Below are 16,546 nucleotides of genomic sequence, written 5' to 3'. Positions count from 1 at the left end.
AGTGAGAGCCTGGGTAGAGGCAGCACAACACAGCAAAGACACAAATGCTAACTGGTGATGATGGGAAAGGGGGGCTGTGTGTGCACACAGGAGAAAGCATCAGCATCAGGGCCTATTCCAAACTGAGGTGGGGACCTACCTATTTAGAGCAGTAGGAAAAGGAGTGCTAGCTCTCAGAATAAGCATACACCAGCTGATGCCCTCCATCATATGTTTTATAATGTAGTTTTCATAGTTTGAGGCTCCCTTAGAGCGCTAGAAGGACAGGGAGGCATACATTTCAAGGGATCTTTTATTTGCTATTATTCTTTTCAATATTACCCTGCAAATTTGGTAGTGTGCTTTTTGGCTCTGTTCTGGATTGTTACAAAGGCTTCAAGCTGCTAGCATGGATCTAGGCAGCACTTCAAAAGAACCAGTGCCCATTTTAATACATTGCACCTCATTATTAGCTTTCATTTTTATTCTAAGAGGCAGATTTCACACTACGTGACAGTACTAACAAAGCAAAATGTTCCTCTTTCTCCACAGATAAATTTAGGAGACACATATGCTTCATAAAAGCTCCAGATATTCACTGGCAGCACTCAAGAGCTTTGTAATTTGATTCGAAAAGGCAAGCCTAATCTATGACAGCTATTGTAGTTGTAATGGCCAAATCCTCATTAATCAGTTTGGGACTACACTTTGTCCCTCAAAACCCATTACAATTTTGATCATTGTTCAAATACCTTCCTATTTTCCCTTTTTAAAATTGTAATAATAATAACTAGTGTTCCCTAATGGTGGTTTGTTCATTGCTTTTTGACTGTGTACAAAATCCTTATTTACGTCACGAGTGCCAAGGTCCACATTATTTGACACAAACTGGAAAACCTAGGTGTAGCAAGCTTTCCTACACATAGCATGCTATATTGAATTCCCTGACTATTGAGCACAACTTCATAATTTCATAGTTATAAGCCCTCTTAGAAGCTCAAGAAGTGGGCCCATGCAAATCTCATGTGCTTTAACAAGGCCAAGTGCAGGGTGCTGCACGTGGGTCCAGGCAACCCCTTGTATCAACACAGGCTGGGAATGAACAGATCGAGAACAGCCATGCCCAGAAGGACTTGGCAGTTCTGGTGGATGAGAGGCTGGACATGACCCAGCAATGTGCACCTGGATCCCAAAGAGCCAATTCTATCCTGGGCTGCATCCAAAGCAGCATGGCCAGCAGGATGAGGGAGGGGATTCTGTCCCTCTGCTCTGGTGAGACCCCACCTGCTGTGCTGCATCCAGCTCTGGATGGACCTGCTGGGATCAGTCCAGAGGAGGCCATCAAGGTGATGAGATGGATGGAACCCATATCCTTCGAGGAAATGCTGAGAGAATTGGAATTGTTATCTGGAAACAAAGAAAGAGAAGACCTAACTGTGACTTGCCACTATCTGAAGGTAACCTATAAGAACCATGGAGAGGGCATGTAGTGACAGGACAAGGACGAGGAGCTTTAAACTAAAAGAGGGTAAGTTTAGATTAGGTATAAGGAAGAAAGATGGTGAACACTGGAACAGGTTGCCTGGAGTTGTGGCTGCTCCATCCTTGGATGTGTTAAAGGCCAGGCTGGATGGAGCTCTGAGCAATCTGGTCTAGTGGAAGGTGTCCCGGCCCATGGCAGGGGAGTTGGAACTAGATGATCTTGAAGGTCCCTTCTAACCCAAAACATTCTCTGACACCTACACAGAGTTCTAAATGGCCTTTATGATCATACCCCTTACAACTTACAGCAAAGTTTTCTTTCGTTTTGTTCTGAGTGATCTGGTGAAGCATTTCCCATACTACTCCTTCCTTCACATACTTTCTGTACAATGTCACTATGGACAGCCTCAAGTTCTACGCCACCCCCTCAGGCAGATGAAATCCATCATGCCAGGCCTTTGCTTCCTCCAGCTGTTCTTCCACCTTTCTTTGGAAGCTGTGATTTCTAGTTCAGTAACAGCTCAGTTTACTATTTTTAGTACCCCCTAGGACTGAATGTTACCTGCAACATGCAAGAGCAGTATTACATTTCTCTTCAGTGAGATAGGGAAAAAAGACATACATACATTTATACATATTTATTGTATCTTTTTAAAAGTAGCATTTGCAGTTACTTTTAAGCATTCACCTCTCTTCTGCTTCAAATGTGCACTTACTGAAAGAAACATCTACTGGCTTCCAAGTCCAAGATTAATACCAATAATAATACATGCCAGAATCAAGCTTCACTGCTTGTTGGCAGCTCCTGTCATCAAAACAGCATACAGTAAGAAGAGTGTAGAAAAGGTCTGTGTTAATCATTCAGCAATAGGCTGGGGCTGGATTAGAGTGACCACAACTTCTTCTCCAGTTGAAGCACAACAATTTTCCTGAAGTTCACATTTAAATTTTTTTCTTTTGCATTGAGTAGGTGGACAAGGCAGTTGTTTTTTCTACAGTAGCTTCATAAGTTGATAATGTAATTAAGCTATCAGAAAGCATCCAAGGTAGGGCCACAAGGATGGTGAAGGGTCTGGAGGGGAAGCCTTATGAGGGGCTGAGGTCACTTGGTTTGTTCAGCTTGGAGGAGACTGAGGAGAGACCTCATTGTGGTCTTCAACATCCTCACGAGGGGAAGCAGAAGGGCAGGTACTGATCTCTTCACTCTCGTGACCACTGAGAGGACTTGAGGAAACAGCATGAAGCTGAGTCAGAGGAGGTTTAGGATCGATATCAGGAAAAAGTTTTTCACCCAGAGGGTGGTTGGGCACTGGAACAGGCTCCCCAGGGAGTGGTGACAGCACCAGCCTGACAGAGTTCGAGAAGCGTTTGAACACTGCTCTCAGGCACAGGGTGTGACTCTTGGGGTGTCATGTACAGGGCCAGGAGTTGGACTCGGTGATCCTGATGGCTTCCTTCCAACTCAGCGTATTCTACGATTCATCTACAGGAAAACAGTTGCTATAGACATTTATATTTAGAAATGTCTTCTCTTCATGTAACAACAAGAAAATACTTGAAGTCTGGCATGTAGTTAAGAGAACTGGGAACAAACCAAATTTCATTGTCAGATAAACATACGTTAACTACTATAGATTTCAATCTAGCCCAAGCACGAAGTTCTACACATACTACAAACAGAAACAGAAGGTATCAGCAAAAGACTATTCTTACATTGTTTCAAATTAATTTGCCACTATACAATTTTAATTGTAATATAAAAAGGGAAGGAATATAACAGAACAGGTATGAAGAGAAATATTTTCCAAATTTTTATTTGTGCACATTCATCAGGTGAAAAAGATAACTTTTACAGCTTCTTTGGTGCCCAATATTCAGCATACAAAAATGTAAAAGACTATTCACAAATAAAACACAAGCTCAAGCTAAAAAAAAAAGTCTTAAAGGTAGTGCACATCGTGACAGCTTTGCTTATGAATACACAGAAATTACTGCAAAAATAAATAGAATGTCTTTTTAAAAGCAGCAATTTCATAACTTGTAAACTTCTGTTTTTACAATACAGCACTGTTAAGAGTAAAATCCAAAAGAACTGGAGTCTCTACTGTGGCCATGAGCAAGTAAAAGAGTCTGTATTCCTCTGCTGTAGTTGGTCCAGTTTTCCTTTTTGCTTTTAGTCCAATGTGCAGCAGTCTTTGAAGGTGCTTGGTTAGGGAACCTAACCATCAAGTGGTGAATTAAAAATTTATTTCCTGCTTTCAAACACGAATGGATAAATCTGTTCCACAGCACTGGCAACAGCCTTTACGTTTGGCCCTGAGACAGTTTTAAAAAAGAAAAAAAAGAAGGCAGTAGGAAGAGAAAATTCAAGGAATCAGAAATTAAAACAACAGTACCTTTAAAAAAAGCTTAATATTATTAACAATCACAACTTCATACCACAGACAATAACAAGTTCTCCCCCATTTCTCCTAACTTAACAGTTTTTCTCTGAACACTTTTCATGTGAAAGTCTTTTCTTGTAAATCTGCAAGATGTTCTACATTTGTCAATGGATAGATTACAATTAAATAATATTGTAATTTAATTTCATAACAGCTTGGCTGATTTTCAATTTAGTGGTTTAAATAGCCCAGAGAAGAAGCTGAGTGGCTGAGGTAAAATAAGGTCTTTTACTTATGTCAATCTTCTAGGAATTTATTTCTTCAAGCCTAGCCACTTACTGCTCTTACTTTAAAAACTACTAACAAAAGCTACTGTTAAATAATGCTGGATTTAACTGAAGTACATTTCAAGCAAGATTATTTTAGGTTTGAAAATTATAGACTTGCAAATAGCTTCATTATTGATCTTAGGACAAAACCTGCAAGCTAGGGAATGGTTTGATCATCTCAGGAAGAAGGTTATCTAACATGATCTGTGAGCATCCAGGCAAAGAAAAGGAAAAATGACCTAGCAATGCTTGCTGGTGGTACCAGACCACTTTACACAATGGTAAAGTAAGATTGCAAATAAGTGAACAGTAACAGGGTGGAAGATATTAATTCTGGATACAAGCTTGGTGATGCAGGTAAAGGAGAACAGCAATTTCTCATATGCTTTGGTGAGTAGGAACTCAGAGTTTTTGTAACTCCACTTCAGACTTCAAAAGTTTCTTCCAAGTATAGAGAACTGTTCAAAATTACTCCCAAAAACAATAACTTAAGCGTAAGTTACTTAACTAATTAGTGTTTTACATGCTCAGTCAGAAAGCAAATGGACAAGAATAGGATTTTTCCTGTATTTTCAAACTGGTTGAGTGAAGCATTCAGCTACAACAAGCCTGGTGAAAGATACCTGTCTTCTGGGCAGATACTGTACCCTCCTTAAATTTGGCTGCTATTAGAAAAGAAAGTTCTCAGGAAAGGAGAAGCCTTCAAAAAGTGAGAATATGAGTAGGCTAATAGTTCCAGCAAAAAAATGCCACTCTCTCTAGGGCTGAAGAGATGTAAAAACTGGATCACCATTCTAGGGCATATAAGAGAAGGAAAAAACAAAACAAAACAACACAACCGCCCTCATTTTTCATTTCAGAGTCAAAGAAACAATAGTTCTTTCTATTACATGCTACTGATTTTTATTATCTTTTACGAAAGTAAAAAAATCTTTTTATACTTGTCTCATGAAAAGAACTCACCTTCATGGGTTTTTTGTAACATTTCTAATTATGTATCTCAAAATTCTCTGAGGAAGAGGTATTACACGTACTAGTACTACAGAAACATGAATCTTTAAAAGAAAGTTCATCTGAACACACTTGAGAAGGAGTGCACTATAGCTGAAAAGTAATTTAAATAATTTTTAGAATAAGAAGCATAAGACTCAGGACATTTTTTTCCTCTAGAAGAGAGGCAAAGCAGAAGTCTAGAAAAACAATGGAGGTCCAAGTTAATTTTTCGAACTCACTGCTACAACTAAACTAGAAGGATGCAAAACTTCTATGTTTACCTTCCTATTTGAAAAGAAAATTCTAAAAATATGGAAGTGATTTTCTAAGCAATGAAGTAATAAGAATCTTACAGAGAAGCTGAATCTCATTAGCAGGCTGACAAGATATGCTGAGAACTTTTTATTATTGCAGTGAAACTAAGGCTTCTTATTTCTTTTAAATCTAGTTTACTAGTTCTGGCTAGACCAGTTGCACTGTTCTGAACATATACTGCAATCTTGAAATATTTTTTAGCTCTTCATTTTTAGATTACTGAATCTGATGTAAGTTTATCTTCTTTAGAAAACACTGCTTCCAGTATCTTGTTGGAAATGTTCTGCATAAACATAGGCATTTTTTAAGCAATTAAGATGTGAAAATAAAAAAAATCCTTACCCAGCTTCTGAACCAGTAGCTGAGCTCTAACAACGGCAAGACATAATTGTTGCTAAAGTGATACAAAATGATTTTTTTTGGTTTTGTAGCATTTTAACATATATTCTCTGAAAACCTGACTTCTTGTACATGGACACTGGTGGTGGACATCTCACAAGCAAACAGAAAACAAAATGAAAAATGAAAATGATGAAGAAAGAAGAAAAAAATGGCTGGCCTCTCCAAGACCCAGGACAACTGTGTCTCTGACTACATGGGAAAAATCACTAGTGCCTGTGATTCAGTGGTGGTTCTCTTCGCTGAGCTTTAATAGAAGAGAGCACAAGTCTGTAGAACTGCAAATATTGGTCAGGTTCATTTATGACAAAATGCTATACTATCCTATGAGTGTCCATAAATCTGAAGTTTGGAAATATGTATATATGAAAGGGATATTAATGCTAAATGCAGTATAGTTAACATCTCTAAAAATGGAAGAAAAAAGGAAGAAAATTCAAATATTTAAATAAACAATAATTACCTGCATTCTTAAGTGCTATCTTACTTTTGGTTTCATTAAAAAAACCAGACTGTGTACATCCAGTCTAACTAATTTTTTGAACCACCCAATAATAACACTTTCCCTACAACTCTTCTGGCACTTTCACTCAAAAACAAACTAGGTGCTAGCACAGGGAAGCTAAATCCTTTCAACATTATCTTTTGACTGTTTTAAACATCTTGCTTTCCCAAACCTACTGGCTCTAAAGTTAATTATTCCCAACAAGTTAAATATTTATTTTTTGACTTTAAAATACCTGTAACTGTGATACTGCCTGTGGAAAAAATCTGTAAGGTAGCTCTGAGAGATTTTATTCTGTAACACACGGCAGGATGAAGTTCTGGTTCATAACTAGAAAACAAAATGAAAAGTAAAAAAGAGAGATCTAGAACTGAAAAATAAAAGCTTAAGAAGTATTCCAGAACTAAAATTCTTTTAAATCCTACATACCTCGCATGAGGTCTGTTATTCTTTGTAAATTCTGGCAATCTGATCTCAAAGGGCATGTTGCACACTGCTAAAACATTCACAACTTTAAAATCTGTGAAAATTACCTTTTCAAAAGAGATGGAAAAAAAGACATTAGAAATTTACTTTACAGCAAGTCAGATGCATGGGTTGCAAAAAAAAAAAGAAGACAAGGCTACTACTTAGAATATTTTGATGACTCAAAATCAGAATCTTAAGACTGATGCTTTTCTAATAGGCATCTAAAGAGTACTTAATGGACTCAGAATATTTACATTATCCATCTGTGGTGGAGTACCTGCTGAACTGAGTTGCATCATGGTCACTACAGCAGTATGGTTATAGTACAGTTTAGGGATGAAACACAGAAACAACTCAAACTGCTGTATTAAACACCTCCCCACTGAAAATAAACTAAATTTAACAGCTCATGGAACATCAAAGTAAGCAGAGAAAAGGCTTAAATATTGTTGTGAACTTCTGTAATGCCTTGTTGCTACATACCATTTGTATTAAAGCTAAGAATAAGGAAAAAGGTGACAACAGTTTTGCTTTAAATGTCCAGTGGCCAGTAGAGCAAACTGGTTTCCAACTCTGTAACTTTCTGAAACCCAACTTAAATGATTTGAATAACTTTCAGTTATCCTCTACCACAGATACTTCAGATGACAACAAAACAGCCAACAGACAACTGCTATACAAAGAATCTGCACTGCTGACAGGTCAGTGTTGGCAATGTCACTAGAGAAACTTTTGCTCATTTTCTGAGGTTGTCTAAACTTTAAATGGCTGCTCTTCTTCAATCTACACTTTTTAGAAAGATATTAGAAAGATAGTTGGAAAGATAGTTAGAAAGATAACTAGAAACATAACTAGAAAGAAGCAGCTTAGCCTTAAATCAACTTAATCTTCAAAATATAAACTGCTCACTTTATGACAAAATTTGGTGTGTCCACCCTGGAAGCACTGTGCACCTCACTGACTTAACATTCCATTCCAACTTAAAAGGACTGGGTCCAAAGTACACATTTGTGACAGCAGGAGTGTCACACTTTTGCTGCACTCTGATGCAGCATTACCAGCATAGGCTGTCACCGCTGCCTTTATGCACTATAATCAAAAGTAGTCTTTCCCTGAAAATGACAACTACTGTGTCTATTTAATTGTCTGTCCCTAAATTGAACCTGTGTGTAAACAGCACAACAGACTATCAGGAAGTTTTAGAGCACCAAATCGTGTAATTTTAAGTGGTTCATGTTGCTGTTTTTCAACCCTTACTATGAAACGCAAGTGGTGTTTCTGACTGGTAATGTTAACCCAAAACCAGATAAAAGAGGGAGTTTCCTGTCCTAAGTATTTTATTTGGCATATTTCCAGCTGTGCAACATGACAGCGCAGAAGCACTTTTCTTCCTTTCTATTTAATTTAAGAAGCTCAAACTTGCCCTTATTCAGATGGAAATGTATCTGCTATTCCACTAGAAATGAGTGAAAATTATGTTCAAATTACAGTATTTGAACATTACAACATTTTCCAAAGAAATCTTTTGAGATATTGTAAATTCTAAGACATATCTGTTCATATATTAAACAAATTTTGTTGCTCGTTATCCAGTGAAGAAGCACTGCTCTGAGCTGCCAAACAAAACTCAAATCCACAAAACAGAACAGCTTCTCTTTAACCAGCATCTGGAAAATGTATTTGGACACAAAAGGGCCATTTGTGTGAAAACACGTTAACTGCTAAATCATTATGCTCCCTCTTCTTTGTTTCTTTCTAAAAAATGAACTATCAGCATTGCTTGAGTCATGCAAGTCCCTTCTCATCAGTTACCTGAAAACCTAGTTTCTGTAGACTACGAGCTAGTCGTCTGGCACCAAATTTAGCTTCTTCTTCACTATAAAGAAAGAAAAGGATCTAACATTAGCTATATTGTGCACACACACACACACACACACCACAATAGCTACTCAGACTAAAAAAGGAATCATTATATAATGTAGCACATCAACCATGATCTCATGGACAGCCTTCAGTCCATCCTGCTGTAAGTATTACATTTTAACTAGATAGGCATTCCAATGGAGTCCCTCATGCCTTGTTTGCAGAGTATCTTGGCACTTGGCTCAAGATGAAGTGAGAGACATGTTTTAATCATACATCATTTTAAGTACCCTTAACAGATAAATAAGATCATGCGTAGTCTGGAGTTAACATCCGGAACAATCCTCTTTAATTTTGGAACAGAGATCAGACACAGAAAGTATGCAAATGTACTATTTTGCCTTACCTTTCCCTTACTTTGAAATGCAGACATATCTTAAAGGAATTCAGCTCTTAAGAGTTTAGTAAGTGTCAGATGTCTCTGAACTGAGAGTCTGCTTTTGCATCTTTCCAGTCCCTCAACACTGTAAAACTTGATTAAATTCAGGTGCGGTTTTGTGAAAAAATAAGGAGATATCCTCAGGAAAGGTCATCTCTTCCCAAGTCTTAACTTCCAGCTAAACACACAGAATTCTTAAAGGCTTCTCAAATCTCTTTAGGATTTTCTTAACAAGGCAGTTTTCCCTGCTGCTATCCCAAGAAGGCTAAACTGATGTTCAAGATTTCAACAGTCTCACACAAACACTTCACATAGAAAACTTCTTCCCAAATACATAGCTTGACAAGGATCTACATGTGATCCAGTGTGAGCCAATTTAAGCAGCAGCAAGTACCACCTCTTCTTCATTTACAATGCTGTATTTTAAAATACACAAGGATTTAGAGCTAGAGAAAGAATCTTCATTAACTCACCTTGTGGCTCCTGTGCAAATAACTTTTCCTGAGGACCAAATTGTGGCCGTAATCCTAGGTTTCCTAAGCTTCATTAAAACCTTCTAAAAAAGAAAAGTAGAAAAATTGGAAATTAGCAGTAAGTCAATTTCATACTAGAAAAAAAAATTACGTGTTACCCAAAACTCCCTTTAGTTTTGATAGGTTTGAACTGCTCCTTCATCTCTTTCAGTAATTAAAAAGCCTAGCTCCTGAGAAGAGCAAAATAAGCATGAAATAGCCAATGATTCAGTGTACACAAAATAGATTAAATGAAGGTAATTTTTACTAAATAAAAAGCTGAAAACTACAAGCACCATGCTGATTTTTTTTTCTTATTACAGTAATTTGACATTGCTGACTCCATATCAAGATATATTTTCTTGAAACAGTCATCAAATTTTGGAGCCAAAACAGACCCTGAGGTATAACAGGCCTCATCACAAACCTTGTACCCAATATTCACCTCACCAAGTGCTGTCTCCTGAGACAGCATTTCATCACTCCCATTTCTGTACAAGTAATGTAGAAGTAACTAAATACCTACAGCAAGAGAAACAGAGAAAGAAAATTCTGCTTTTCTCTATCCACCATACACAGGTATTAGGCTGCAGAATGTTTAGCTTAAGGAACATTTCTAAAAACAGATAATTGAGGTATGCTGAATTTCTTACCCCAACATCACGCTTGTATATCACATTTGCTCCTTCTAACGCAATCTTCCTCAAGTTTAAATGACATCTTGTTCTAAAAACACACACTACATTTGTGATTAAAATGTCCAGTGCAACATCACTGTCCGCATCCATTGGGGTGATTTACAACTCAATTTTCCCACCAGCTCACCACGAAGATCACATCCTGAGAAGCAAAAATGATAAAATTAAACATACGAATAGAAAATTGCCTGTTAATGCCATTGTATACATTTGCCCCTTAAAAGATACAAGAAGCAGAAGTCACTACACTCTGACTCATTTAACAATGTGAGGGGAGGGGGAGGTCTGCATCCTTTGTGCTAGAAAATAGGACGTAACTTGTTCAAAGCTGTGTTAACAGAAATGAAGTGCATATACGTACATATATATAAGAGTATTTTAAATTGCCAGTTAAATATGGTACAAGTCTCACTAAGTATATTAAGACACTGTAAAGATTAGTGAAACTTCTTCCATAGCTCCAGTGGATAATCTTTCCTCAGCTTGTTTGAGGATGTCATTAGACACCTCAGGAAAATACACTTCTCTGACTGCTGAAGCAGATAATTCTGAACAGTTTGACATTTGTGTTGGAATGGATGAGCCTATGAATAACTTTGAACTAACACTGGTTACACAAACTGCAGTCTGTAGACAGCCTGCTACCACAGCTTTCCCATCTTCATCCAGCACTCTTGGCCTATCTCTCCCAATAACAGTTCAAACCAAACTACACAAAATGTCCTGGTGGCAGCAGCAGCCTCGGCTGACTATCTGCACTGCCCACAGGAAGACATTGTACGGGCAGAGTGAGATGGAATGTTCCTGAGGAAAAGCACAGGTAACTGATGGCACACATGCACTGCAAACCTAAGGCACCCAGAAGCATCCAGGATGCCCATGCTCATCCTCGCACACACCTCAGCTGGGAAAGAGAATCATAACACCAGCAACTGGGCTACCACTCATCCCAGCCCAAGCACACCCAACTTCTCTTCTGTAACCACATAAAGCCAAGACAGCAGGCATCTCAAATAGATCTCAGGTGAAGAAATGAAAGGGGCAAATGCAAGAGCAAGATCATTGGCATATAGTGAAAAGGACTTATATAAACTTTTTACCAGTATTTCATCCAAAATAAACAAAAAGGAAAGCAAAGAACAAAATCAAAGAAAAACTGTCACATATGTGAAATGCTCCACATGGTCATTGCCATGGAAGAAGTAGGACACTATGTATCAAGATCAATAACATACCTATCAGACTATGATGTATTTATATCACTTCCAATGTTTTTGCCTTATGTTCTATATTAGAAATCTTCAAGATACAATAACATTAATGTTATCCTCAGTATTTTCACCTGACTATGCCTTCCTAAACATCATGACACAATCTGTAATGGGGAACTCAAGGTACATCTTTTGACTACCACTCACTGAAAACGCAGAAGTAACAAACTGTGTGGCAGATGTGCACAACGTGCTGCATCCGCTACTGTGGTGGTTACTGCTTACACTCTGCAGCATGTTCCATGTTGAAAGAATTATTCTGTAATTGTTGGCTTGTCCAATATATGAAAAGGCAAGATGGATGATAATACAGAAAAGAGATGAAGAAACAGCAAGAGGAAAACAGAAAAACCAAAGGTTACATGTGGGGGTGGAGGGAATGCAGGCAAAGAAGAGAACAAACAGTAACTAATTAGTACTCCCAGATCCCTTTGTAAATCTTTTTTATTGAAACAAAAATTACACGAATCCTCAAAGTTAGATATTACTTATCCCATCTGGTTTTGATGGACTACTACAGATTGGGAAAGTAATTTATGGCACCAGATCCAAAGATAGCACATGTGCAGATTTTGAATGGCATGCAGGCAGGGCCAGAACGGAGCTGGAACCCGTGGCGTCTTCAGAGTGGCATTTGTTTTCTACCCTGGCTCCAACTGCTGGCTCTTACTGGAACCCAGGAAAGATTGTCAACAAGATACCTCCAACCAGCAGCATCTCCCAATTATCAGCATGCATATTCTGGCACACTCAGCCTCGACATTCTGAAAGAACACCAGAGTTGTGCATAACACCACTGAAAGGCTGCTAACATCTAAGCAACCATAGGATTGTATGATAATGTCCCCATAAAACATGGCTTATCTTAAAAAGATCCAGGGAGAAAAGTCACATGCTCATTCAGAACAAAGGAAAAAGTGGTTGAAAAGAGAGGAAAATTACAATTTAAAAGGAAAAGATCTATTATTAAGGCAAAAAGGCGGCTGTGGAGCTGTCAGTAAGGATGTTTTCAGCAATTACAATGTATTTTGGTTAGAAGTACAACCTACTTGCATAGATACTAAGAGAAGAAAAATTACAGAGATTACCATGGTGTGTGTCTCCATTTTAATTAGCCATGCTCTGAAAGCTCAAGACAACAGATACTAAGGGAGGGGCTTTTTAAATTTGAAACTGTATATATTATGTCAATGATTTTGAACACAGCAATTTCTATTAAGCATACAAATACAATGTTAAAACTCTTCCAAGGCATGGTTTGGAAAGATTGGGTAAACCAAAATTTTTCTAGGCTTGGATACTGTGATCAAGCAGTAAGTAAGCGTTAACATATCACAATCTTTGATTTAAGCATTCATTTTAATGTCTCACACCTTACTTACAACAAAGGAAAAAACAATCTACAGAGAAGATGTCATGTTACCTTCCTTTCAGAAGCCTTAAATAACTTCAAATTCAGAGGAACCATGAGAAGAAAAGCAACTTAAACTTTGTTAAAAAATAAAAATACATGGATTACATTAAAAAAAAAAAATTCTAACATATTTGCAAAAAAGGTCTAACAATGTCCAAGAAAGAAAGATGTTGCTCTTATTTACACGTATCTCCAGCAAGCATGACTAGCTGGAACATTCTGATCCTCCTCTTTCCCAGCTGTCTCTTGTATTCTCTGCTATTCATACACACTACAGTAGCTCTGACTGTTATTTCCCAAAACCTGAATTTCTGTATTTCCATCTTTTCTGCAAAATGGGAGAAATAGTGCTCCTTACTTATAAGACTATTTATATTCCATACTTTTGCAGTTACACTTGCAGAACAGAGGTTGAGTAGAATCCAAACATCAGTTTTTTTCCAGTTCTGGATTTGCAAATGCTTAAGTTGATTTTACTGAGCTCAGCATAGGTTTTGTTGATTAATTTTGCCCTTTGAAGGTTGTCTCATCTGAACTGTAGAATTTTGGCAATCTAGATCTCATTTCTAACATGATGTTTTGCCAGCTAATGCTAATTTAATAATTCAATAATAAATTTAAAAATAACTTGTCGACATGTACAGCATTTCTTTTAGATTCATTTGCCTTTCTCCAACAAAAGAAACTAGCTAACGTTGATTTCAAACTGTTTTGTGCCAGCTTAATACAATCTACCCTGACAGAGGAAACAAGTTGAAATACATCTCTGTAGAAGTTTGAATTATTTTATCAGAGAAATTTTAGAGCAAATTTTAGTTCTTTCTTTTCAACATAGATTTCAGGGATATATCTGGAATATTACCCTAAGAGGGGAAAAAAAAAAAAGAAAGAAGGGAAAAAAAGTAAATAGATTAAGCATGATAACACAAAAATAAAAACAACAACAAAAACTAATGCAAGGATATTTGACACTCTAATGTAGCCTACACTGAAACCAGAGAAACTCCATAGAATAAGAAATACTTCAGAGGGAGGAACGAACACGTAAGTTCTTAAAGCATTACCTCTATATCCACTGTTAGAATCATAGACGTACTATTTTAGATACTCTATAAACACACGTGAAGACAAAACACTTTGCACGGAAATCTTACAATCTTAAAAAAGCCAGCAGTCTGTCTTCAGAAAGTTCCAAACCAACCACGCACCATCATCAAAGAAAAAGGAAAGGCACTTGGGATGGGGTATATAAACAAAGTATTATTTTAAGCTCTTGACTACCTTTGATCCAAGAAACTCAGAGCTATAAAGGTAGATGGGGGATATGTAACAATGGTTATGTTAATGTCAGAACAGTTTAATAAACACCTTTTTCACCACCAGCCTAAGTATAAGCAACTTTTACTGGTTATTTTTAACCTTTCTCCAAAGCAGTTCACAGACTGACCAACTTCAAATACAATTCCAACAGCCCAGCTGAAAGGATACTGGTCACTACTGTGTCAGTGGACATTTGTCAAACTAAGGCCTGAAAGGCATCTTTGAAGAAGTTAACATGAACCTCTACAGGACGTTTCCATATGAGAATGGAGAATAAATAAAGCCTGCCAGGAATGGAGAGAGATGATTACATCCTTCCACTGAAGATGTACTTTTAAAGATTTTAGTTCAGCCCCTCAGGAAACAGGTCCATATGAAATGCTGGAGGTGACGCACCTCTGAAATCTGCTTGAATCCTTAGACACAGTAAGGTTACAGTGGCTGGTGAATGGTTCCCTGAAAACAAGAGCAACATAGTTACTATTGTCTGTGCAGAACATCCTCTGCTCCAAATAACTTTCTTAGTTCCAGCCATTGTGCTGGTGGTGCATGCTTTTACTTTCTGTTGCAATGGCAAGTTAAACTGTGCCTAAAGCAAAAGGCCATCTTGAAGCTACTATTCTCACCTTTCAGGATTTGCAGAGTCATGACTATATTTTGGGGGAGAAAATTTTCAAATACGTGCTAAACCATTGTCAAAGCAGGGATTTGTTCAATTAGATCCATGCACTGAATGATAATACCAGCTATATCATAAGCAAGTAGCGCATCAGTCCTGCTCTTGGATAAGCCTACTGCATCTCCGTAGGGTCGTCCAACACAAATAAATCCATTTGCAAGAATAAAACCAAAGAGCATATAGAGCAAGACAAGAAAGCATATATTAAATAATTCATTACACGCCATTTCCCTCAGATCTTTCTCTCATCAAAAGGTCCATTCACATTCAAAGCAAGATGCAGTTGAACTCAAGTTTGTGCCATCTTTCCCTTAGAACATCCAGGAATGCCAAGCATTAAGAAGAATCCTTTTTATCTTTATAATTCGTGGAAAAATCATCGTTAAGTACGACAAAAGTCTGAACCAACAAGTTCGGTGGCCATTCCAACATGACGAAATGTCGTAAGAAAAGTAAAAATGTTAGCTGTAACAAAATATTTTAAGGCAACGGGTAAGCCTCTCACTCCCTCCCAGTCAAATATTTTTACCGTTTGCGCGTCCCAGCGGAGGAAGCACGAGTACCTTCCTATTCCCGCTGCTGGGAATCTCACTCAAAGCCCTATATGCGCCAGCGTCACAACGCTCTGGTCAACAGCTATTTCTTCTCCCCCCTCAACCCCAGCCCGAAACTTGTGCGGCCAGCATGGCACAAACAAAGCGCAGGCAGCAAGGCGGCCTGGCCACGCCGAGCTCCGCCGCTCGGCAGCGCCGGCTGCTGCGGGCATCGGCCGCCGCAGGGCACGGGCCGCCACAAAGCCCTCGGGGCCGGGCGCGGGCCGGCCGGGCTGCTCCCGTTGCCCCGGAGGATGCCCTGCCCCTTCCTCCCTCTGCCTGCCCCGCGGCCCCGGCCGCGCACGCCCTCCCGCCCGGGCGCGACCGGCCCCGCGGCGGGAGGCACCGGCAGGGCCGCGGCCAGGCGGGGCAGGCCCCGCGCCGCCTCCCTCACCTCGGCCGGGCAGGGGCGGCGGCGAAGGGACGGGACGCGGGGCTCAGCGGCGGCGGCGGCTCCGGCCGGGCCCGCGGAGCCGAGGCGGCGGCGAGGGGGAGGAGGAGGAGGAGGAGGAGGAGCGCGGCCCGTCGGCGGGCGGCGGCCGTTACCGTGCGGGCGGGCGGCGGTCGGGTCGGGACGGGGCGGGGCAGGGCGCAGCGCGGTGGCGGTCAGTGGGTGCCGGTCGCCCGGCGGCGTTCCGGGTGTTGGGCCGACTCCCCGCGACAATAAACATCCCCCAGCGCCGCGGGCATAGACGCGGCGCGGCAGAGCGGCCGCCGGAAGTGGCGGCGGCGGGAGGGAGGGAGGAGGGGACGGAGGGGGCCGCGCTTGCAGCGCTTCCGCTGTCGTCCGCCGCCCCCGGAGCCGCGGAACGCCCCGGGACGGGCCCGCCGTGCGCGGCTCCGCGCCGAGTCGGAAAGGACCGCGGCGGGTTATCTGGTCCGACCTCCCTGCTCACGCAGGGC

At 39.9% G+C, this 16,546-nt stretch overlaps 1 protein-coding gene across 5 annotated transcripts; it reads right to left on the bottom strand.

Annotated features, from left to right (window-relative positions):
• Window positions 1-2,084: 2,084 nt before the first annotated feature.
• Window positions 2,085-16,361, bottom strand: TBPL1 (TATA-box binding protein like 1). Of its 5 annotated transcripts, none has more exons than XM_072926915.1 (8): window positions 16,190-16,361; window positions 14,768-14,827; window positions 10,322-10,508; window positions 9,630-9,712; window positions 8,667-8,730; window positions 6,816-6,919; window positions 6,622-6,716; window positions 2,085-3,777 (listed from the first exon to the last, which is right to left on the bottom strand). In XM_072926915.1, exons 3-8 carry the CDS (start codon window positions 10,454-10,456, stop codon window positions 3,707-3,709), a joined length of 552 nt encoding a protein of 183 aa, XP_072783016.1. In that variant the 5' UTR covers window positions 10,457-10,508; window positions 14,768-14,827; window positions 16,190-16,361; the 3' UTR covers window positions 2,085-3,706. The 5 variants fall into 5 exon arrangements, with proteins under 5 accessions (XP_072783016.1, XP_032603199.1, XP_030123825.1 ...); XM_032747308.3 differs by having other exon boundaries at window positions 16,038-16,358; XM_030267965.4 differs by lacking the exon at window positions 14,768-14,827 and having other exon boundaries at window positions 16,038-16,358.
• Between the last annotated feature and the right edge of the window lie 185 nt (window positions 16,362-16,546).

Source organism: Taeniopygia guttata, chromosome 3 (genome assembly GCF_048771995.1).
Source record: "Taeniopygia guttata chromosome 3, bTaeGut7.mat, whole genome shotgun sequence".
In the NCBI taxonomy this organism is placed as follows: Eukaryota; Metazoa; Chordata; class Aves; order Passeriformes; family Estrildidae; genus Taeniopygia; species Taeniopygia guttata.
This window is presented reverse-complemented; position numbering and strand designations above follow the sequence as displayed.